We start from the raw sequence: 23162 nt of genomic DNA, 5'->3' as shown, positions 1-23162 counted from the left end.
AAAAGCTCTAAAACATGGAAAGAAGTTTGGAAAGATATACTCCAAATGGTTTTCTTTGGGTGGAGGAATTATTGGTGATTAAATAAAACACTTCCTTTTAATCCCAACTTTCTGTAACAAGCAATTTCATTGTCATAATTAGAAAGACATTTTCATTTTGGGAAAAAGCACAGAAACAGGGACATCAATTTGCTACAAATGCAGATGGATCACTTTAGAAACAGTTCAAAATTGAATATTAAAAGGCCTTCTGTTTTGTTTTAGTATAGTGTGAAGACTGGAACAGGCCATATCTACAGGGAGATTCAGCAGATATGGACTAAGTGATTGCAGTGTTTCAGGGTAAACATTATAAAAATAAACAAATGAGCCAACTAATGGAATGTGATAGACAGGATGCCTGAGTAATTACTATAAATGCTGTGCCCCTTTTCTGTCAGAGACCCAGAAAAGACTTTAACCTCTAGGTCTATCAATCTGGCTTCTATCACTGGTCAGAGTTAGTGGCACTTTATGTTCTAAATCATAAAGGCATGATTTGCCCTTGGTATGCTCTAGCAATTTTGTTTTCTTTCCATCAAAGTTTGTTATCTCATTGAAAGAATGTAAAATGTATGGATTGGTGATATCACACAGGTGGGTGTCTACAGTCTTGAGAATTTGACATGCAGGTGGGAATTTTACCATGTGGGAATTTACTTGAGTTCTTAGACTGCCAACAGGTCAGCCTCAGCCGTGGTCCCTAGAAATAAAGTTCAGGAGTGACACCAAATTCTGGACTCTTGGAAGATCCTTGACTATGCGATTGATCCTGTTTTCTGGTGCCCTTTTGGGGGCATATCTACTGTCGAGAAACATTTGTGGGGTAAGTTATGCTTTCTGATGCCTATTTGAATTTTGCTTACCTGATTCACAGAGTATCTCACTGGATTGTTGCAGAACAATGAGTGTAAGCGTTCAGCATTTTCAGAGTTCTTTTAGATTTGGAGAGAGGGGGTAGTGGAAATAATAGGAATGAGTGATAAAAAAAGAGATGAATGAATTTAAAGGAAAAAAAAAAACAAAAGTGAAAACAGAACACATGCACCCTATTTCTCTCTGTCCTTAATCTTTTTCCCCTCTGATGATCAGAATGTGGGGATGACAGACATCAGTGAAAATAAAGCTGTTTGGTCATTTGTCTCTGTGTCATCTCAGTAAGTGCTGGGTTACTCTCGCATCCTCCTCCCTACCTTTCCGGATTTCATCCTCCATGTCACCTTAAGTCCTCCCATCTTCAGATCTAGTGTCTAGGCAGTGGGACCTCATGAAGTGGGAGGACCAGAGCTGCAGACTTCAGCCCAAATCCAACTCTCATGGCTTTGTAGGATCCATCTTTGCTCCAAAGTACTTTGGTTTCAAGATTCTATAAAGAGCTTTAGACAGCATTTCTTTTTTTTTTTTTTTTTTTTTTTTTATAAATTTATTTATTTATTTATTTATTTTTAGCTGTGTTGGGTCTTCGTTTCTGTGCGAGGGCTTTCTCCAGTTGCGGCAAGCGGGTGCCATTCTTCATCGCGGTGCGCGGGCCTCTCACTATCGCGGCCTCTCTTGTTGCGGAGCACGGGCTCCAGACGCGCAGGCTCAGTAGTTGTGGCTCACGGGCCTAGTCGCTCCGTGGCATGTGGGATCTTCCCAGACCAGGGCTCGAACCCGTGTCCCCTGCATTGGCAGGCAGATTCTCAACCACTGCGCCACCAGGGAAGCCCTAGACAGCATTTCTTGAAGAGTGTTCCAGGGAACTAATGAAGTGGCCAAATAAATTTGGCCCAAAAAAGTGGGTGATCAAATAAATTTGGGAATCAGAGGGTTAAACAAACTATAGAATTTCTAGGAACTTTTACTAAATTAGTGTGTATTGTAAATCTATAAGAGGGGATCTAGGTTGCTGCAGCTATCCTTTTTTTTTTTTTTTTTTTTTTGATCCTCAAACTCCTCCCCACCTTTATTTATTTATTTATTTATTTATGCTGAACAACGCAAAGGGCTATTATTCCTTAGAACACACACCAGGAAATATTAGCCCAATGTATTACTTTTCCCAGTGCCTTCCCATTTTAAAGGAGGACTCTTGGGAGTCTATACATTAACCAAAAGGAATGAGACTCGAATGGAAGATTTTTCAGACCATCTATGGCCAGTGGATACTGGGAGGCAGAAGAGACTTGAAGAGCTCACATTCTATCACTTATGTATTCCACTGGAGTTCACTGGAAATTGGATGATACTTGATTTCAGAGGGTCTGGGTTCTGGTCCCTTATTATGGCTCTTTGTACCAATCCCTTCCCCACTGCATAAATGGGCAGGGCGGTGACTCAGGAAGTCAGCCTACTCAGAGAAAGGGAGAGAGGAAAATCCTTTGTCAAGGAAGGGCTATAAGAAATCCAGCTCTACTACTGAACTTTTTTTTAAGGATATTTGTTTGCTTGTTTTGCAACTTCTCTTTGCTGCCAAGGAGTCCTTGATATCCTTCATTACTCATTGTGTGTGTGTGTGTGTGTGTGTGTGTGTGTGTGTGTAGAGAGAGAGACACACATACACACACACCATGATTTGTCTGGGTTTCAATTGTCCCTAACAATACCCCAAGTTTGGGTCACATGAATGGGGTTTGGAGATGGAACTCTGATACATTTCAGTTAACAACAAAAACACCCTAGGTCTACCCAGATGTAAATTTGATTCCTCTTTTGAGCACTTATAAGCACCAAATTAATTATTCTACCTTTTTAAAACTTATTTCTGAAAAACAGGAACAGACAAGTTTTAAAAGCTGATGCTTTATGAGCAGCAGGTGTTACTTGATAAATAATCATTAGCTAAAGGAAAGGTAACTTTATTGGCAAAGTTCCTGCTAGGATTAGGTACAGCTCTTAATTATTATTTAGATAACATTTCCTTGGGGGAAGAAAAGCCATTCTATCAACTCCTCATTCTGGGGATGTGGGTCAGTATACGATTTATTAATTTCTTGATTGTCAAAGAGATTACTGACTGCTGCATTAACCTCTTATATGCGGAGACTAACAGGAGCAGAAAGCAACAGGAAACAGTGTCGAGGTTTTGTTTTTAAGGTCATGTCTGTGGTTAATATTTTTTAGAGACCAAGTTCTTGAGATCAGACCAAGGAATGAAGAACAAATAAAAACTCTGGTGGAATTGGAGGATGAAGAACATCTTCAGGTGTCTGTCCTGGAGGGGGCTTCTGTTTCCCAGAGTGAATACTCCACAGTTAGACACGATGACTAAGATCTCTTACTTTGGATTGTATCTTGTCTTCTCTGATGAGAAGTATGGAATGCTAACTCATGGAGCTGGGATCCAGAACACCTGGGCTCTAGTCCCAACTGTATGACATTGGGCAAGTCATCTACCTTCTGCATCTCAGAGAAGGTAGGTGACTTGCCCAATGTCATACTGACTTCTCTCCCATTCAGTATAATGAGGATAAATATACCATTCTTCTATCTCACAGATGTTTTATAAGAATGAAAAGAGAAATCAAATGTGAAAGTTATTTTGAAAAATTATTGAGCACCTTTAATGCATTATTTCCCTCCTAAATAATTTATAGTATTAATATTCTGTTATGAAATGAATTGGGTCACTTGAATGTCAACTGTTAAAAAAAACTGCCATAGTTTTAAATAATCTTTACCTTCTTCCAGTTTTAATATTTAACCATATGGGGGGAAAACCATATAACACATATGCTGATGCTTGGACATTTAAAAACACTTCTTGCAACATCATAGCGATTCCACAATGATTCTAGTCTTGGAGGCTTGAGGTAAAATAGATAACGAATTGATTTCTTGAAATCTATTCACGCTGAGCTGTCCATTTCCCTGGAATGACCCAGTCATTGCTTTGGCCTTTTATCCCTTTCAGCTTGATTTCTGGAAATCACCCACCATCCCAGGAGAGACAATCCATGTCCGAGTTCCCTTTGTCAGCATCCAGGCAATCGAAGTTTCCTTAAAGTCCGAGGTAATTGCTTATCCCATTGTGATTGAAGATGTTCAAGTAATTATCCCACAGCCCACTCTTCCAGAGGCTTGCTGGTCCATATGAAATGAAGGTCCACCCTCTTTTATCTTTGTGTACCCTCTGCCAGGGAAGGAACCTGTGGGTACCACTAGGGCCTTCCTGAAGTCTGGACTACCCCTGCAGTGGGTAGGAAGGTTCTATCCCTCTTTTTTTTTGCATTTGGTACATGTGGGATATGGTAATAAAAAATGTAATGGAAAGGGCAAAAAAGAGTCTCTGGCATGAAATACAAAGGGCAAACTGAAGAGTGTGAGTCAAAGTAGGCAAATGTAAGTTGTTACTCATTTAGTTTTTAATTGGAGGTTACCTCTGACCCTGGGTTCCCAGAAAGGGAGAATGAGCCATAACACAACCACAGGACTGTCATCCTATATTTGCAGCATCTGTCTGGCCCGAAGTCCCATTAATGCCCCATCCCCTTTCAGGGTGCTGCCAGAATAAGGGAAAGGCATGACCCCAAAGCCTATAGGACAGAAAGAAGAATGCTTGGGACTGGGGACCTGAATGTCACCACTTCCCTCACAACTGTAGATTCAAATGCATTGCTATAAACTAATCATAGGTGTGACTGATTTAGGTTCTCTTGGACACGGAGAATGAAGAAATGTTCCTTAGGGAAGAGAACAGAATGGTAACTTCAACTTTGAGGCTTATCTATACCTTGGAAGAGGTAGGTGTTTCAAAATGAACATCAGAGAAATGGGCCATGCTTTCCTCTGATAACAAGGCCTATACTTCCACTTGGTGATTTAATGGAAATTATTCTCATATTATTTCCTAACTTCTCCAAATTTCCCTAGGATTTCACAGCCAGTATCAGTGTCACTGCCTTAAGTTAGGACCTGAAGCCCACCTGCCCATCCCAGCAGCCACTGCATTATTTAGACGTGTCCAGGAGTGGCTTAAGTGAGCACAAGACAGCCGCTAATGCTCATACTCTCCCCTCAAGGTCCCCTGGCTGATTTCTGACCTGTGCCACCCACAAGCCATCTGAGAGCTGTGCTTCATGGCTGCCACTGATGATGGAATCAGGGGACACTTGATACCACTGACTTCCAGCCGACGGTGGAGTCTCTCAACCTGCCAAATTCTCCTAGACCTCATGGCAGCAAAGTCTTGTGCAGTCTCTCTGCTATCTTTCCTGAGTTTTGTTGGTGTGAAGAATGCCCCCTTCCTTCACCTGGATCGCCTGGACAGTGCTACATCTGCCTCTTTGTGACACATAGCTTTTCTTGGGGGGCACAGGTGTCTGCTTGCACTAACTGATTTGGGAGGGTGGGGGAGGGGATGAGGAGATGGGGTTTGGGGGTTAAGGGGAGAGGTGGAGGAGCAGGAAAGAGCCAGAGAGGAGATTATCTGGTAGGTGCTGATTCCCTAAATAAGCAATTCTAAAATGCAGAGAACTTACAAAACAATTTTCCCCCTGCATTTATTTGGTGGCAAACCCTGACCCGACCTAAACTCATTTAGGGGCAAAATCTGACCTGAACTGACTTGCTACTCACTTATTTTACTGCCAGAAATATTAATGTGCTTGAGTATGGAGCACTGCCACATGTGTAAAATGTATCTTTCTACCTTTTTTAAATTGCATACACAGACACACACACAGACACACACAAATCTTAATTTGAAATATGTATGGCCCCTAAAGGGTTTCAGAGTAGGGACTGTGGACCAGTACAGAGAGTGAGTGAGAAAAGGGAGTGGCCGAAACAGGATGCGCTCCCTCCTTTGCCTGGCCTCACAAATTGCTGTCCTACGAGACCAAATGCTGGCAACAGCTGGAGGAGCCGTTTTCATGCCGATCACTCTCCAGACACGCCCAGGCATGTCTCAATCCCAGTCATGGACACAGTTTGGGTGCCCCAGCTGTGCAGGATTGCAATCAGCCCTGCAAATAGGAGCCTAAGTGGCTTGTGGCAGAAGTGCCTCTGAGGCAGGCACCCCGATGCCCCGGTCTGAACCAGCCCGGCTGCGTTTTGCAGCGCCTGCTTCTAAATCCACCTTTTTCTTTTTTTTTGGTGCCACTACCATTTGTGTTCCTCTGCTAGTGAGGGGAAGATGCTTTCTGGCTGGGCAAGTTCCACCTCACAGCTGGCTTGAGGCAAGCCACAGGCAAACCAGAGCAGTGCCATTTTGTTTGAAGCACAAAACTGGAAAGAGCCGGCTCCGCTACCACAAAATGGCTTCCCTTTTCCCAGCCCCTGCGGATGCCCAGTGACTCATCATCTCTTAGCTTTGATTCCAGCGTCCCCAGTCCCACAGCATCTGCCGTGTGGTCCTCTCCATTCCCTGAGGGGATGGAAATGGAGGAGAGAGAAAAGTCACTGATGGATGCACCAGATTATTCATTCGCAAATGTCTATTTCTTCATCTTAAACATTTCAGATTTCCTGAGAAATGGATAACCTCGTTGCTGAGCACCCTGGTCTAGTGAGCAAAGTGGACATTGGCTATTCTTTCAAAAACCGGCCCATGAACGTGCTCAAGGTACACAGGTGCAGTGGTGATTTTTCCTCTCGATGCTTCTAGAACCTCGCTCTTCCCAGGCGGGCCGTCAGTCCAGGCTCTGCCTGCAGAGCTGTTCCTTTTTTTTCCCTCTCCTCCTAACCAGTCCTTGCTGGTTTTGACTATCCACCTCCCTGCTTCCCCCACCCCCCTTTCTTTTTCTTTTTATTGCGCGAGCTGACGCAGGTCTGCAGGAGTGAATTAATGTTCTCCTCTTGATAGATTTGCTCTCAGGGAAACAGGCGTATGCACCAATAGGAACAGAGGAAGGGGGAGGTGGTGCGGGCCCCTGGGTGAGCGGGGAAAGGGGGAGGTATTCTGTAATTAATCAAGGTAGCCGTGCTGTGCCTTGTTTTTCTTTTACTCGTTTCTTTCGTTTTTGTTTTTTTTTTAAAACCGAGAGTTTAAAAAAAAAAAGAAAAAGAAATAAAAGTTCCAGGTACTTGCTGAAGCCGCATTTAAAACCAAAAGAGTTCTTCTTGTGCAGAATGATCGGCAACCAAACGGCAAAGGCAAATGCCCAGAAACGCAGGCATTTTTTAGTTGCTAGCCGGAAAAAGGTTATGGTTTTACTTCAACCTGTACGCGCTGACAACAGTTAGTGCTGATAATTTCAAGCTTTTTCACCTTGCCTTGCAAAAGAGTGAAAAGTATTTCCCCAGATTTCCTAGAAAGAGTTTGTTAAGGGGGGAAAAAAAAAAGATAATGTCACGACTCCCTGCTAAATTTGGAAACGTTATGGCTGAGAACCAACGGACTCACTGGGACAGATCGATTTCCCCAGAGCGGTTCTCCCAAAGCAGGCCTGGGAGGAGTGGCTTGCCTACTTTATGACACCGTGGCACATTTGCTCATATTTACTACCTTCTTTTCTTTTGATTTCCTTTTCCCTGTTTCTCCTACAGTTGGGTCAGGAAACCCCAGATTCTCCTCCCCCTTGGATTTTCCTGGCCTTTCCTTCTCCCGGGTGTTTCGGTGGTTCGTGGTTGAGAATGTTATTTGTTTTCCAAAGTTCCCTATTTGAGCTCTTTGGAGGAAAAAGCATGAAACACTTTAAAACTCTCAAAACGCTTGAAAAGTAGTTTTTAGCAGGGATTTACATTTCTCATTTACCTTATCTGTGATGTTTAGAATGCTGCAGGAAGATAGAAATTGATGGTGCAAAAATAATCTTTTCCTCCCCATTTACTGATTCAATTGGCAAAGCCACTGTTCCAAATAAAACTGAGTCCTTTAGATCATAAAATTTAAACTCTGGAAAGGACTTCCAGAGCCTACCATCCTGTTTTTAGGAAGGACTCAAAAGGTTATCACAAGCATTTTTATTACAAAAATAACACAATCATTGCAAAAAATGGAGAATAGAGAAACAAACAAAAAATGAAAAAATCCCTATTTCACTAATTCCACAACTATGGGATTGATAGCTATTAACATTTTGTTGTACATCTTTCTATGTTTTCCTCTCTTTTCTTTCCCCCTTCCCTTTTTCTCCTATGTTTGTGTGTGTACATATATATACATACACATGAGCTAGCCTTTTAAGAAATAAAAATAGTATCATACTATTTGGCAATCTATTTTTTAAAATTTATGGCATATGATGAACATATTTTCATGTCATCACATTATCTGCAATGATTTTTTACAAACATCAAATGATGCCCCTCTTGTTAGCCTGTATTTAAGTTTACATTAAAGGAAAGGGACAAAAAAACCCCACGTTAAATGCAAAGTTAATTGACAGCATCACTGTCTACACCTCCTCCTTCTCAACCACATCAAGTACAGAAAGAGGAACAGACAAGGGGTCTGTGGTGGTGGAGCCATTCACACTTCCATGCTTGTTTTGCAGTTCAGCACGGGAGGAGACAAGCTGGCTATCTGGCTAGAGGCTGGGATCCATGCCGGTGAGTGAGTTACACAAGCTACTGCACTGTGAACTGCAAATAAGGTCATTTTGCCCAAAATTCCCCATTTATTTTGTCTTTCTGGGGTCAGGCCCCACCTAACCTCACAGCAATCCCTGTGGTCCTATGGCTGACGCTCTCATCCCAATCCCTTCTCTTGTCACACAGTCAGGAAACAGACCCATTCAAACCTAATTTGGTATTGCCCCATCCAGCACCCTGGCATGTACCTCCGTACTCCCCCAACCTGCTGGCCACTGCGTGCTCTGTTAAAAGATAGTGAGAGCTACGGGCTTCCTTGGTGGCGCAGTGGTTAAGAATCCACCTGCTAGTTCAGGGACAGGGGTTCAATCCCTGGTCTGGGAAGATCCCACATGCTGTGGAGCAACTAAGCCCATGCGCCACAACTACTGAGCGTGTGCTCTAGAGCCCGCGAGGCACAACTACTGAGCCTGCGTGCCACAACTGCTGAAGCCCACGTGTCTAGAGCCCGTGCTCTGCAACAAGAGAAGCCACTGCAATAAGAAGCCCGTGCACTGCAACGAAGAGTAGCCCCTGCTTGCCGCAACTAGAGAAAGCCCATGCGCAGCAACAAAGACTCAATGCAGGCAAAAATAATAAATGAAATAAATTAAAAAAAAAAAAAGATAGTGAGAGCTAAAAGAGATTAAGAGGGTGGCAAGTAAGGACACCAAGAGTCAGATTTCAGCATAAGAACAGACTAGAGAACATTGCTTTGCTGCCTGGAGCTCCTAGGGCTGTGGCACGATGTACTAGAGATCTATAAAATCACAAAAGGACCTCAGATAGAGAATATAAACAGGTGCCAAAAGCGTTTACTTTGACCTACAGATACAAAGTGGAACTCGTTGAGGGTTTTTGGGTTCTGAAAAATTTCCAAATCTGACTTAAAGTTAAGGTGTAGCGGTATCTCTCTTCCACATGTTCATTGGAATTAGAGTCAGGACACTGTGCTGGCTGTGACCTAGTCTGGTATTTCTTAAGTAATTCAAAAATGACATGCTATAAATCAGAATGTTAATTCATGAGCAAAGGAAACCAATCTACATCAGATCATTCAAGCATGTGCAACCACGTGCATAACCGGCTGATACATTTTTCCCCTCAATTAAAATGCAGTTACCTTTAGGGTATTATGAAATGGATATTTAACAGTTGAATAATAATGCCTTAGGATGGCTGAGCACAGGAAATGAATAAATTTTAATCCAGCAGAAACTTCAACTCTACTGCAATTGATCACAAGTAGAAATGTAATTCCCCAAATGGAATTTAACTGGTTCTCTGGGTCTTTAGAGAAGTCTCTGCATAATTAAGTAATCTGATGTTGGTCGTGAGTACTTTTGAGAAGGTATAGCCTGTGTGGTGATTAAGGAAACTGAAAAGATTTCTTTGGTTCATAGGTCCCTCTGAGCCACAAACACAGTTGCCCACCATTGCAAAATGCCTCACTAAAATTAATTGGAAGAATTCTGCTTTTGAGAGAGAATGGATAAGTGATACCTGATTTTTATTTAATATAAGTAAATTATTCTGATTGGAAATAAAAGTATCGACACTGGCATATTAAACACATTAATAGGAGATTGGGCTTTAGTGCTGGAAGACTCTCACTGACCAGCAGTGATAGTTCATGTTTGGAAAAAACACATTGCCTTAATATTCTCTCCTCTGTTCCCTGGTGAAAGGGGAGTATGAGATTGACATATATGTTGTTGTCTCTGCTCAGATTGCCTCTGATTATGGAAATGACCCATCCATCACTTTGATTGGATACGATGGATATCTTCCTGCTGCTCTGATGGCTATGTGTTCTCTCAAACCAAAGGAAGCCTGGACTTTTTCTCTTCAACAAGAATTTAAGGAGATGTGTAGGAACTTCAAAACAAAACAAAAGTGATTTTTCTGTTCTTGATTTACCCTAAACGGAATGCCTCATCTCTCAGCAGTGGCCCTGAATTGAGGCATATAGTGATGTTTACAATCATTTCATTTTCCAACACACGATATCTTTCCATATTGCCTTGGTCAGAGCTCATTTCAGCTGTTAGGCTGGGCTATTAGAGTTCAGTGTTCACCGTGAGTCACCTAGGAGATTTGTTCCAATTATCCCTGTGTTTTGATGGTAGGATTGATAGAAAAGAGGAGGCGGATGTTACCTGCTGACAATTAGATTGCTGTAGGATTTAGGTAGGCAGTACAACGCATCTGGCATTTTACTTACAATCTGTAGAAGAAATCCTCTGTTATATCACAAAAACGAGTTATGCAGTTTTTTTTTTCTTTAAAAATCTCATTATAGAACACCATTATGGCAACTGTGACCCCACATATATTCAAAATGAATCAGAGCTTCAAGTTTATTTTTGGAGAGAGCACACTACGATAGCATTTTTCAACGCGTGTTCAGAAGGAACTTGTAGAAATAGTAGTACTCGTCTCATGAGATACCCTATGAATAAAGGGTTCCACAGTCAAGTTTGGGAAATACCGCCCACTGTATCCCTCTCTTGGAGCTTCATAAAAAACATTAAAGCATTAAAAAAAAAACTTTAGAAGTTCTGAAGTAAATTAGCCAGTTTAACCTTGTATTTTTCCAAAATGTTCTATCACAGAACCCTCGGGCTCTCCCCACTATTTTTTTGTTTTTTAATTTTTGTTTTTTGTTGTTATTGTATTGTTGACATTTGAGAGGACTGTGGTTCTACGGAACATGGTTTGGCAGGTATTCATTGGAGGAGATGGGGGCTTATTTACTTATCGCCTCGGTGGGACGGCCGAGAAGCTCCAAGCAGAACCCTGTGTGAGGACTACTGGTCAAGTCTGTGGGCAAGAAAAATGAGTGCAATTCCAAAAGGGCTTTCCCCGTGAGGGATTGAGAGAAATTAACAGAATTCTAAAGGAAACTTCTCATTGGACTGAATGACCATCTTTTTTTTCCCTGTATTTTCTTTCCGTTGGATTTTAAAGAATCGTATGTGGCGGAAGACCTGGTTCAAGGTATCTGGAAGCCTCAGTGTTGGTGTTGATCCTAACCGGAACTGGGATGTGGGTTTTGGAGGTGAGCACGGGGACTCTCCCCCAGGGATAGTCAGATGTTGTCTGGCCAGATAGCTATTTGCATGGCTCTGCAGTGCTGTCAGCCTGCTAAGCCCATTCAGGATTGAAGCTATTTAAAAACCTATTTGAAAAACACTTCACTAAATTCCCTTCACAGGCACACAGTGCTGTCACTGAGCTCTGAGGAGCATTTAATATATTTTGTCTCACATCTTGGTTTTCCCATAAGCTGTATCCCGGCTCAGCTTCTGAGCTTCCAGAGCAAGACTTTGTGTGGTGGCGGGAAGCCTCAGGAAGCCCTGAACCAACCACTAGAGGGGGTTGGGATCTAGTCACAGGAGAAGCATTACATCATCTATGGATGCTTAGAGAAAAAAAACTAAAATGAAGTACGAATAAGATTAAGAAATTGATTTTCAAAATAGATTCAAGGAGAAAATACTTGCTTCCTGTTCTGCCTTTGTTGACTTACAGCTCTAATTTTTCGGGGTCCAGTGCCAGGCTGGTTGGGGGGCTCCTTTTTGCTTTCAGGCACCAGTTAAAACCCCTTATGTTTCTCTAATCACAGAGTTAAAATGTGTTTGGTTTTTCCTCATTAGGTATGATAGCAGTAACATTAGAAACTGTCTTTTCCACTGCAGTGTTCCTAACACCTAGCATAGTGTCTGGCATATAGAAGGCAATCACTAAAGACTTGAAAGACAGATGACTTAATGAGAATCATTGAACCAAGAAAGGATACACTGACAGGATATGGATGAGTGGCAACTTCATTCATCGCTTTTACAAATTCTTTTTTTTTTTAGTGTAGGAAAGAAAAAAATCAAAGCATCAGATCCAAAATACTGAACAATGTCCAGCAATTCAAAGTCAAAAGTTTTCCTGGGATGTTGTTCTTATTAAATAATCTCCAAATGAGGTGATAGGTTGTATATATACTTTGTCCGTATCATTTAGAGACTCTGGGGAGTCCCAGCCTCTACCTGTCCCCTCAGAGTTTCTCTAGCATTCAGAGCCCTGGCCAGGCCACAGTGGGCTCACTTCAGTGGTCATGAGTAACTCCAGTAGCTGATAAAATGAGGCCAAAGGTAGCCTTTTTGTCAAAAGTAATTGTGACTTCCTCACCACAGAAAGGGTATCAGAGGTTCCTTGCATTTGTGGCTTTGTGACTTAGAAGTACAGACGCATAGAATCTTCTACTCTTGGGCTCTAAGAATTGGAAGAAATCCCAGAAAATGAGCTTGCTCAACTCCCACCCAATGCAGGAATTCCATCTATAATATTAAATCTAGTTTTTCTTCCAACAACTCCCACAGAGAGGAGATGATTTAATTTGATAGTTCTTTCTGCCATATAGAGGAGCCATGTTTTTAAAGAAGAGAGATGTGTCCAGAATCTCTTGAGTTAGGTCTCCTGACTGGGTCTTTAGGTAGTAATTCAATCTAATACAATGACAATCTTGCTCTGATTTCCAGAGGAGGAACTGAAGTGATGCAAGGTAACTGCCTCCATACACTGTCTCCTTAAAGCTCACTGTTCTCACTTGGCTTCTTCTGCATCCCATCACAACCTGGAACCAGCAACAACCCTTGCTCTGACTCATACCGTGGACCCAGTGCCAACTCTGAAGTTGAAGTGAAATCCATAGTGGACTTTATCAAGAGTCCTGGCAAAGTCACGGCCTTCATTACCTTCCACAGCTATTCCCAGCTGCTGATGTTCCCCTATGGGTATACATGTGCCGAGTCACATAAATTTGATGAGCTGGTAAGTTTCTGAAAGTTCATTTCAGCTTGGACACAAACATCCATGGTGTGGACAAATAAGTTTCAGTCATAAAGATAGGTATTGAGATGGGGGTATACTAGTGACAGGTTACAAAGATGAATGAGACATAATATGTCCAACCGCTGAGAAGACTGTGACACAGGCAAAGGTTTGAACGACTTGCCTAAATTAAATTTCCTTGGGAAATAGAATTCATGAAATTATTGTTGCCTTAATCTAGATGAGCAGGAGCCTGATTCGACTATAAATTCCCAGGATGTGTTTTCTGTTGCTTAAGAAATAATCACTTGGATTTGGACCTGAAGCTCTTGGATTTGTAATCAGTTGCTCTATGCTAAGCAGTGCTGCCTCCAGCTCTTTGCCTTATACCTTCCTGGTGTCTTTGGCTCTGTGATTCGTCATCATGCTGCACTGGTGTATGCTGGGCATAAAACACTTCCCTAAGGTATCACTTGATACCCTCCATCGTCTTTCCTGTTTCAGGAATGAGCAAACTGGTGGCAGCCTTAAGTCAGATGGTGACATCTCAGGGGGCTGCTTATAATTGAGCAGGTGCTACCCCAGCTGAAGAGAATGTGCAAATATTTCCAATATGGCTTTTAGGCTTGGTTTTTGAAACCCATATATTAGAGATAAGTCCTGAGATGGGACCTTTTGGTCAGTTTACTTTCAAGTACATTGTTGTCAGCAGCTAGCAGAAATGGAATAGATTATTCAAATTCAGGTGTATCTTTCATCTCATCAGTTGCATTTTAGCCCCTGTAAGCCAGTTTTCAGGGTTTTGATGGTGAATATTATCACTAAAGGTTGAATCAAGGGAGAGAGAATGTCAGGGTTGAAATGTCAAAGGTACTGTTAGTAGCTCTTATCTAATGTAAGATAACCTTACATTACCTAAACCTGGTGCTTAAATCTCTACCATATAGTCATCCAGCCTATGATTGGATAGCTCCCTGCCTCCAAGGGAGCCTTTTCCACGTTGGGGCAGATTTGATTGTTTGAGCTCAAGCCTTCTGCTTATGGTTTTCACATACCAGCCCTGGTTTATCATCTTGCTCCAGAGAGCAAGTTTATTTCCCTTTGAGAGGCAAATTCATTAATTACTTGAAGATTAGTAACCTGCTTCTCCTAGGTTTTTCCTTGCTAAGTACCCCCTTCCCTTCAAGCACTCAGAATATGTTCCCAACTTCCCTCACCCTTCTGGTTGCTATTTTACGAATATGCTTTGATTTGTCTGTGTTCTTCAAGGGCAGCTCCCAGAAGTGAATGTAAAACTCACGTTGTGGAGTTAACAAGCATAGCATAGAGCATGACCATAACTGCCCTCATCCAGCTTATGCAGTTGAGGGTCACATTAGTTTTTTGGCAGTGGCGTCGTGCCGTTGACTCATGCTGGGCTCATTGACAGCCGAAACCCCCAGGCTCTGTGAGTATTCTGCTGAGCCAGGTTTCCCCCATCTGGTAATTGTACAGTCGTTTTCCTGGACCCAAGTTCAAGACCTTACATTTATCCCTAGCAAGGACAGTAAAGCCTCAATCAGTCAAAATTGGAACCCTCAAATAATGGAAAATACTTTGCTGAGCTCTACTTCTTGGAAAAAGAGACAATCATAGGGAAATAAGCCAATGTAGGGATCTAGTTTAAAAAAAAAACCAACTTCCTGGATACATCCTTGAGTCAGTACACATTCTCTTTAGCCCCTTACTCCCACCCTATTTCCATTCACACTCCTGAACAAGGAGAGCTGGTGGCAAAATAATGACCCTGGTGTATTTATTGCAAAAAGCTGAAAGATGAAATAAACAACGAGGGTCTGCTGTATTTTCAGAGCCAACAGAAGCGAACTTGTGCTTACTTCCCAGTGAAAATGGTTGAAACAAAAAGGGTGTTGTGCTTAATTAACCAGAGTCCAGTTCATCAGACTGTCCCATTCTACGTTCTGCAACTGGGCATCTGTTCTTCCAAGAGACAAGCACTATCTATCCACCTTTCCTTGGTTCTCTCACTCTAGAATGAAGTGGCCCAAAAGGCTGCCCAATCTCTGACAAGCCTGCACGGCACCAAGTACAAAGTGGGACCTATCTGCTCAGTCATCTGTAAGTATCTAACGTGTTTTTACAAATGACCCACTAAGATAGCAGGCACCATGTGATTTGGGGTCAAAGCCTTTAAATGCTCTGACATGAAATGGGTAGGCCTTAAAAATGCAGGGAACCCAAACTTACACAGTTTTCTTTGGCGAGGCTAGATCTCCTCCATGAGATACTTACTATGTGGTATTTAGAGCAAAGAACTTCCTAAATATTTGAGTTGTGTGTTCTCTGCTCTGCTTGTCCTGATCCTTAACGGCTCACTCTCATTATGTGGAATTTCTTTGCCTGAAAATGGGCATTTATCAAGACTCTGACCTAAGTTATCACTTTTATTAATTACCCATTTCTTGGCTAAGAGAGGCTCACACCCTAAGTAAACCCATGGACTGTATGTGGGGACAGAACGGGTGCAACTCTTAAGAGGACCCAGAGGTTTCAGTGGATAGACTCTGTTGCAGCCATTTGTCCATGCAGAGTTTGGGGAAACAAAGAGGAGGACAAGTCAGGAGTAACAGCAATGGCAGGTATAAAGCTTGGGAGCCTGCTGTCAGACTTCCCGATGCTCCTCTCTCCCATAGTAAATCGAGATAAGAACAAGAAATGACTGCAGCGCTGTTGGAAATCCTAATGCACCCACATGCAGATTATTAGTCCTCCAAAGGAATCCCCTCACTTTGTTATGGACAAAGCCAGAAACTCAGGACCCCACAGTTGAATGCCCAGGGGTTCCCTAGTGCTCCCATGCCCATGGATCCTTTGGAAACAAATGACTTTTGTAGGCACCCACTGTGCCTAAAAACACACTTTTATTGAGCATATACTATGTGCTAATCATTGTATATGATTATATACCTGTCTCCAAGTATTGGAGACATAATGAACCCACAGAGAACTCACTGTTTAATATGGGAGATGAATGGGAAGACAAACTTTAGTATGATATGTGCAATAGTAGGCTATACATGGTACAAAAGTATTAGAAAGTTGGAGGGATTTAATTTCATCTAGGAAGAGGGCAGGGTTTTGAAGGCTAGAGAAGAGGAAGAGGAATGGGACATTCTGGCTCATTAGCACATGCAAAGGCACAGACATGTGAAACTGCATGATGGGCTCTGTGAACTACAAGAAGGAATGAAAGTGGTAACAAGAGTTGGGGGAGTTCAGGTTTTTGTGTGCCATATTAAAGAATTTAGGTTTTAACCCAAAGGATTCTGGAAGCCATTGGAGAGTTATCAGCAGGGCAGCGAGCGCACTGAGGCATTGTGTTTTAGATAAAACACATTAGCAGCAACATGGAGGATGTGGTGATGATGGACTAGAAGTAGGAACATCCCACAAGAAGAGCAGGAAGAGTTCAGAGGAGAGATGATGGCTCACACTACAGCAGTGCCAGTGAGGATGGAAGGGAGACATTTACAAGGTAAAATCAAAAGTTTTTTGTCATTTATCAGAAGTGGAGAGTTTCTCACTGATGGTCATTGAATGGTGCCATTAACTGAGGGAGACATCCAGGTAGGTGAAGGAGGGGTGGGGTTGGAAAGATGAGTTCAGCTCTGGACATACTGAGGTTGAGATAATTGTGGTGTTTTCAAGTGGAGATGTCCTGTAGGCTTTGGGCTGTATGCCCCTGGGATTCTGCAGAGAGAGAGATTTAAGGGTAGTTGACACAGAGAAGGTGGTTGGAACAGGAGAGCAAGGAGGTCATTTGAAGTGGGAAAAGCCCTGGGCAGAGGAGGGGAGCAAGATGTTGGGCAGCAGAAGTGGTTAGCAATGATGGAGGGCATGGCAGCAGGGCTGGGCAGAGAGGCCGAAAACCTTGCGTTTCAGAAACCAGGGAAGGAGCAATTGTTGGGAAGGAGGCAGTGGTTAACAATGACAAAAAGGTCACAAAAAGGTCAAATGTGAAAAGGACAGAACATTTACCATTGGGTTTTCATTACTAGCTTATGGTGACCGTAACCAGAGCAGTTTCAGAAGAGTGAGGGTAACTGGAGGAGTACATGGGATGGGAGAAGGGGAGGCCGAGTGAGTAGACTACTCTTCAGAGGAGCATGGATGAGAAGGGGAGGAGAGAAAGGAATGGAGGGTTTTGTTTTTGAGCTAAGAGATTTGTTTATTGATTGTGGGAAAAGGAACAATAGAGAGGGAGAGGTGGAAGATATAGGAGAGAGAAGAAATGACCAAGGCAGTGCTGTTCCAAAGAGGGGGAGAAGAGGGGCAAGAAAGGGATAAGCAGAGGTGGGCAGATCAGGCTTGAACAAGAGGAGAGTGTGCCGACATGCTGGGGACACTGACATAGCTCTATCTGTAAGAGGGTGATGGTGGGAATCTGAGGGAGAGCACACTTGTTAGTCATGGTTTTCTTTTCTTTTCTTTTCTTTCTTTTTTTTTTTTATTATTTATTTATTTATTTATGGCTGTGTTGGGTCTTCGTTTCTGTGCGAGGGCTTTCTCCAGTTGCGGCAAGTGGGGGCCACTCTTCATCGCGGTGCGCGGGCCTCTCATTGTCGCGGCCTTTCTTGTTGCGGAGCACAGGCTCCAGACGCGCAGGCTCAGTAATTGTGGCTCACGGGCTTAGTCGCTCCGCGGCACGTGGGATCCTCCCAGACCAGGGCTCGAACCCGTGTTCCCTGCATTAGCAGGCAGATTCTCAACCACTGCGCCACCAGGGAAGCCCTCTTTTCTTTTTTTTAAAGCATACTTGATTTTTTAAAAAAATTTATTTTATGTTTGGCTGCGTTGGGTCTTCGTTGCCGCACGTGGGCTTTCTCTAGTTGCAGTGAGCGGGGGCTACTCTTCCTTGCAGTGCGCGGGCTTCTCATTGCGGAGGCTTCTCTTGTGGAGCACAGGCTCTAGGGCGCGCAGGCTTCAGTAGTTGTGGCACGTGGGCTCAGTAGTTGTGGTGCGTGGGCTTAGTTGCTCCACGGCATGTGGGGTCTTCCCGGACCAGGGATAAAACCTGTGTCCCCTGCGTTGGCAGGCTGATTCCTAACCACTGTGCCACCAGGGAAGTCCCAGTCATGGTTTTCTTAATGGGAGTCTTGGAGAGCAGAGGAGTAATAGTTCACTCACCATATTTAGAACACTTAATGGAAATCCCAAGACTACTGATTTGGTAATATTTCAGATCATGAAAGTTTCTTTTTCTTTTTTTTTCCAGATTATGGTTTTCTTTCTTTCTCTCTCTCTTTCTTTTTTGCTATTATGATGTATTTTTAAAACTTCATAGAAAAAAGAGTCTAATAATGATCATACTTTATTATCAGTTTCAATTTCATTAATGTTTTGTCATTGAACACAAATATATTTATCTAGTTGTAATCAATGTCTGTGTTCAGCTTTTTTTCATTTAACATCATTTCCCATATAGTTCTTTAAAAAATTTATTTTTTTGAAATATAATTGATTTACAATGTTGTATTAACTTCTACTGTATAACAAAGTGATTCAGTTATACATATATATATTCTTTTTCATATTCTTTTCCATTATGGTTTATCACAGGATATTGAATATAGTTCCCTGTGCTATACAGTAGTACCTTGTTGTTTATCCATTCTCTATATAATAGTTTGCATCTGCTGATCCCAAACTCCCAATCCATCCCTCTCCCATCCCCCTTGGCAACCACAAGTCTGTTCTCTATGTCTGTGAGTGTGTTTCTGTTTCACAGATAAGTTCATTTGTGTCATATTTTAGATTCCACATACAAGTGCTATCATATGGTATATCTTTCTCTTTCTGACTTCATTTGGTATGATAATCTCTAGGTCCATCCATGTTGCTGCAAATTGCATTATTTCATTCTTTTTTATGGCTGAGTAGTATTCCATTGTACATTTCCTACATAGTTTTATGTTATTTCCACTCTAGGTATTTGTTATTCAATTATACTGCCATATCCCAGTTATTGGGCCTTTGGATTGTTTCAACTTTTTGCTAAATAGTGCTACTATGAACATATTGGCACAAACTTCTTTTTCTTTTAGGCGATTCCGAAGTCAAATGTAATGAACAGCTTTGGAGCTCTATCTACATATTTTTTAGGCTATTCTCTGGGAAGACTGATCTTCTTACAGTTGCCCAGACCTTTTTAACTGTGTTCCATGTGGGATTGTCCTACCCTTTGGTGGGGGAACCTCCAGGGAGGAGGGCCCCCTGAGTGGTGGCAGTGGGGTAGAAGGCCATTATGGCCACTTGAGGCTGAGGAATGCATGTTTTCTCTGGTTGGCCGCCTCTGAGTGGAGGCTGGAGTTCAGAATGTCAGCAGAATGGCATCATTTGCCCCTGAGACACATACATGGGGTCTCAGCCATTTTATTACAAGGAATCTAGTTTTCCGCCTTCCTTTTCTGAGGTATTTACAAGTACTGGAGACCTTGAAAGGCCTACATTTAGTATGTTTTTTTTGGTAAAGTCACAGATGTTGAAGATACTTCCAATAAGCAAATGTCAGACAAGTATAGGGTTTGCTGTCTGATCTTTTGTAATGTGACCATTAATGGTTAATCAAGTTCTTGCTGCATCTCTGTCCAGAGCTGACTCTGTTATCCTTGATTCTGGCCTCATTCCAGCTTGGACAAGCACTGCCTCTAAGAACTAGTCCCAATGAAGTACTTTTTGCCTCTTGCCCCCGATTGGTATGCAGCTCTGGGCTGAATACCTGCTTCGCTCCACCCAAGACATGGCTGAACGTCTGTGGTGGGTGAGACATTTTCTGGGCAGTTTCTCATCTGGAAAGGGCTATAAGGAGCTGCATCACAACAGGTGTTTGGTCCAGAAGTTGTTACTTGAGTCTTTCTCAGGGGGAGATAAAACACAGACTTTGGGGAGAGAGGTCTGGGTTTGAGTTATAGTTCCATCACTTTGGAACTGAGTAACCTTGGGCAGGTCACTCAAGCCTGGTCACTCAAACCAGGTTGCCTTGGTTTTTTCATCTATGAAATGGGTTGTCGAGAAGCTCTAAAGATAGAATGTAGAATAAAAGAGTTCACTAACTCGAAGGCACTATATAAATGTTGCTTGTTCATTTCCTGGTGAACTACTCTCCTCCAGATACCTCTGATCCTTAATGTGGTCCAACTTTTCTGATGGGATCTTAGTCATTTATGGATAATGATGATTATAATCACCACTGACATTTACTGAATGCCTATTCTACATACATTATCCCATCTCCTTCACTTAATCTCTCTGAGATTTCCTCATCTGTAAAATGGGACTAATACTAATATCTACTTGTGACACAGGTGAGGATTAAATAAACCAATTTAGCATAATGTCTAACACATTTAATAAACACTCAACAATTGATCGAATCATAAACATTATATTATCCCATTTAATTCTCACTGCCCTGTGAAGTAAGTAGTATTATTATCCTTATTTGACAGAAGAAGCATTTGGGACTCAGATAAGTGACTGTCTTAGGTCACCCAGCTAATGATTTGCAGAATCAGGATTCAATCTGAAGCCAGTCCACTGTGGACCTCTTAGTGGGATCATCTGTATCATGTGACCACACCAAAGGTATAAGTTAGTAATTTTGGTACCCAGGAAAATTCAGTTCAAGTCAGCAGCCATTTGGTGTTTGTTATTTACCAGGTGCTACCACGGCTGCTGTGGGTGAAGGCAAAGACACAAGACACAAGAGTTCATAGTGTTAATTCCCAATATTAACCACTAGTCCTACTTTTCCCTGGTATAACCTCCCTGGTCTTCCCCTTTGCTTGGCCCCGTTCTTAGGGATTAGGTGACTCTATTTGACCTCTACCTGCCCTCCCTCGGACGGGCCTCAGACCCGACCTATTGCTTAGCTCTTCTGAGTCATGGTTGCCAGAAGTCTTTGTAGGCTAATGCTACCTTCCTTTATCATTTGTCACATCAGTGGCCACATATTACACAGGTGCACACTGTTGGTTTTACTCACACATATAGGTGCTGGGCATGTTATTTGTTATCAGAACAAAGCCTGTTCCATCCTTATGCTGAAAGTCCCCTGAGGGCAGGGACCAAATCTTTTCCTCTATTTGTAATCCCTTCTCTCCCACCAGAGGAAACAATGTTTACACCTAGCACCCAACTGAAGAAGGAAGTGGTGTAGCCTCCCTAAGCTGTAGAAGATGCCAGTAGGAGAGCAGGCAGGATTCCAAATGGGTGGGTGAAGCCAGAGGCTCCTAAGAACACCAAAGGAAGGCTAAGTATAGTGTCCATTTGAGTAACACCTTTTGCTTTTCAAATTAATCTTGTATTTTTTCATAAGCATGGCCCTCTACTAAGCTATGCCTGTTCTCAAGGTCCATGCAGATAGGGACCTGACTTATTTTTGATAGTGGTGGAACTTAATATAGAGGTTACATAACTGTGAGAGGCCAGTGGGAATAGCGTAACCAGACTTTATTCTCATTTGCCCTTCAGACCAAGCCAGTGGAGGAAGCACTGACTGGTCCTATGACTCTGGAATCAAATACTCATTTGAATTTGAACTGTGAGACACAGATCGATATGACTTCCTCCTGCTGGCCAATCAGATCTTACCCACAGTGAAAGAGACCTGGTTTGGCTTGAAGACAGTCATGGAGCATGTGCGAGACCACTCCTATTAAGGCTCTTGGGAATAAACACCATTAAAAGCTCTTTGGTTTGAAGCAAAGTTGGGTTATGATTATTTATTATTTTTTTTAAAATAAATTTATTTATTTATTATTTATTTATTTATTTTGGCTGCATTGGGTCTTCAGTGCTGTGCGCAGGCTTTCTCTAGCTGCAGTGAGTGGGGGCTGCTCTTTGTTGTGGTGCGCGGGCTTCTCATTGCAGTGGCTTCTCTTGTTGCGGAGCACAGGCTCTAGGCTCACGGGCTTCAGTAGTTGTGGCACGCGGGCTCAGTAGTTGTGGCTCACAGGCTCTAGAGCACAGGCTCAGTAGTTGTGTCACATGGGCTTAGTTGCTCCGCAGCATGTGGGATCTTCCCAGACTAGGGCTCAAACCTGTGTCCCCTGCATTGGCAGGCGGCTTCATAACCACTGCACCACCAGGGAAGCCCCTGCATTGTGATTATTCCTTTTTCTTTTCTTTTTTTTTTTTTAAAGATATGTAATTTTTTTCCTTAAACTTATTTAATTAATTTATTTATTTTTGGCTACATTGGGTTTTCGTTGCTGCGCGTGGGCTTTCTCGAGTTGCAGCGAGCGGGGGCTACTCTTCATTGCGGTGCATGGGCTTCTCATTGAGGTGGCTTCTCTTGTTGCAGAGCACTGGCTCTAGGCGTGCAGGCTTCAGTAGTTGTGGCTCATGGGCTCTAGAGCACAGCATCAATAGTTGTGACGCACAGACTTAATTGCTCCGCGGCATGTGAGATCTTCCCGGACCAGGGCTCGAACCCGTGTCCCCTGCATTGGCAGGTGGCTTCTTAACTACTGAGCCGCCAGGGAAGCCCCTGATTATTCCTTTTTCTAATCCTGATATAGGAGCATTATATCTTTGATTAATGAGCTGTACTCATTACACTGAGCACTCACTGAGCTGTACCCCTTTATCTTTTTAATCCCATTTTAAGCAAAATGCTACCAACATCCTTTAAAAATTAAAAAAAAATTGTGGTGAAATATACATACCATAAAATGATTTTAACCATTTTGAGTGTACAATTCAGTGGCATTAAGTACATTCACAATGTTGTGCAATCATCA

The 23162-nt window shown here is 42.5% G+C and overlaps 1 protein-coding gene across 1 annotated transcript; it reads left to right on the top strand.

Annotated features, from left to right (window-relative positions):
- Positions 1–799: 799 nt before the first annotated feature.
- Positions 800–22079, top strand: CPA2 (carboxypeptidase A2). The gene is given in 14 exon segments (XM_059932507.1): positions 800–829; positions 831–865; positions 3142–3223; positions 3932–4030; positions 4668–4730; positions 6482–6583; positions 8457–8555; positions 10262–10299; positions 10301–10327; positions 10329–10355; positions 11499–11594; positions 13161–13359; positions 15393–15477; positions 21892–22079. Coding segments are annotated over 14 exon segments (1170 nt in total).
- Positions 22080–23162: the final 1083 nt, after the last annotated feature.

This window comes from Balaenoptera ricei, chromosome 9 (assembly GCF_028023285.1).
Source record: "Balaenoptera ricei isolate mBalRic1 chromosome 9, mBalRic1.hap2, whole genome shotgun sequence".
NCBI classification, from domain to species: Eukaryota; Metazoa; Chordata; class Mammalia; order Artiodactyla; family Balaenopteridae; genus Balaenoptera; species Balaenoptera ricei.
The sequence above is the reverse complement of the archived record's forward strand: the minus strand, read 5'-3'. Positions and strand labels throughout refer to the sequence as shown.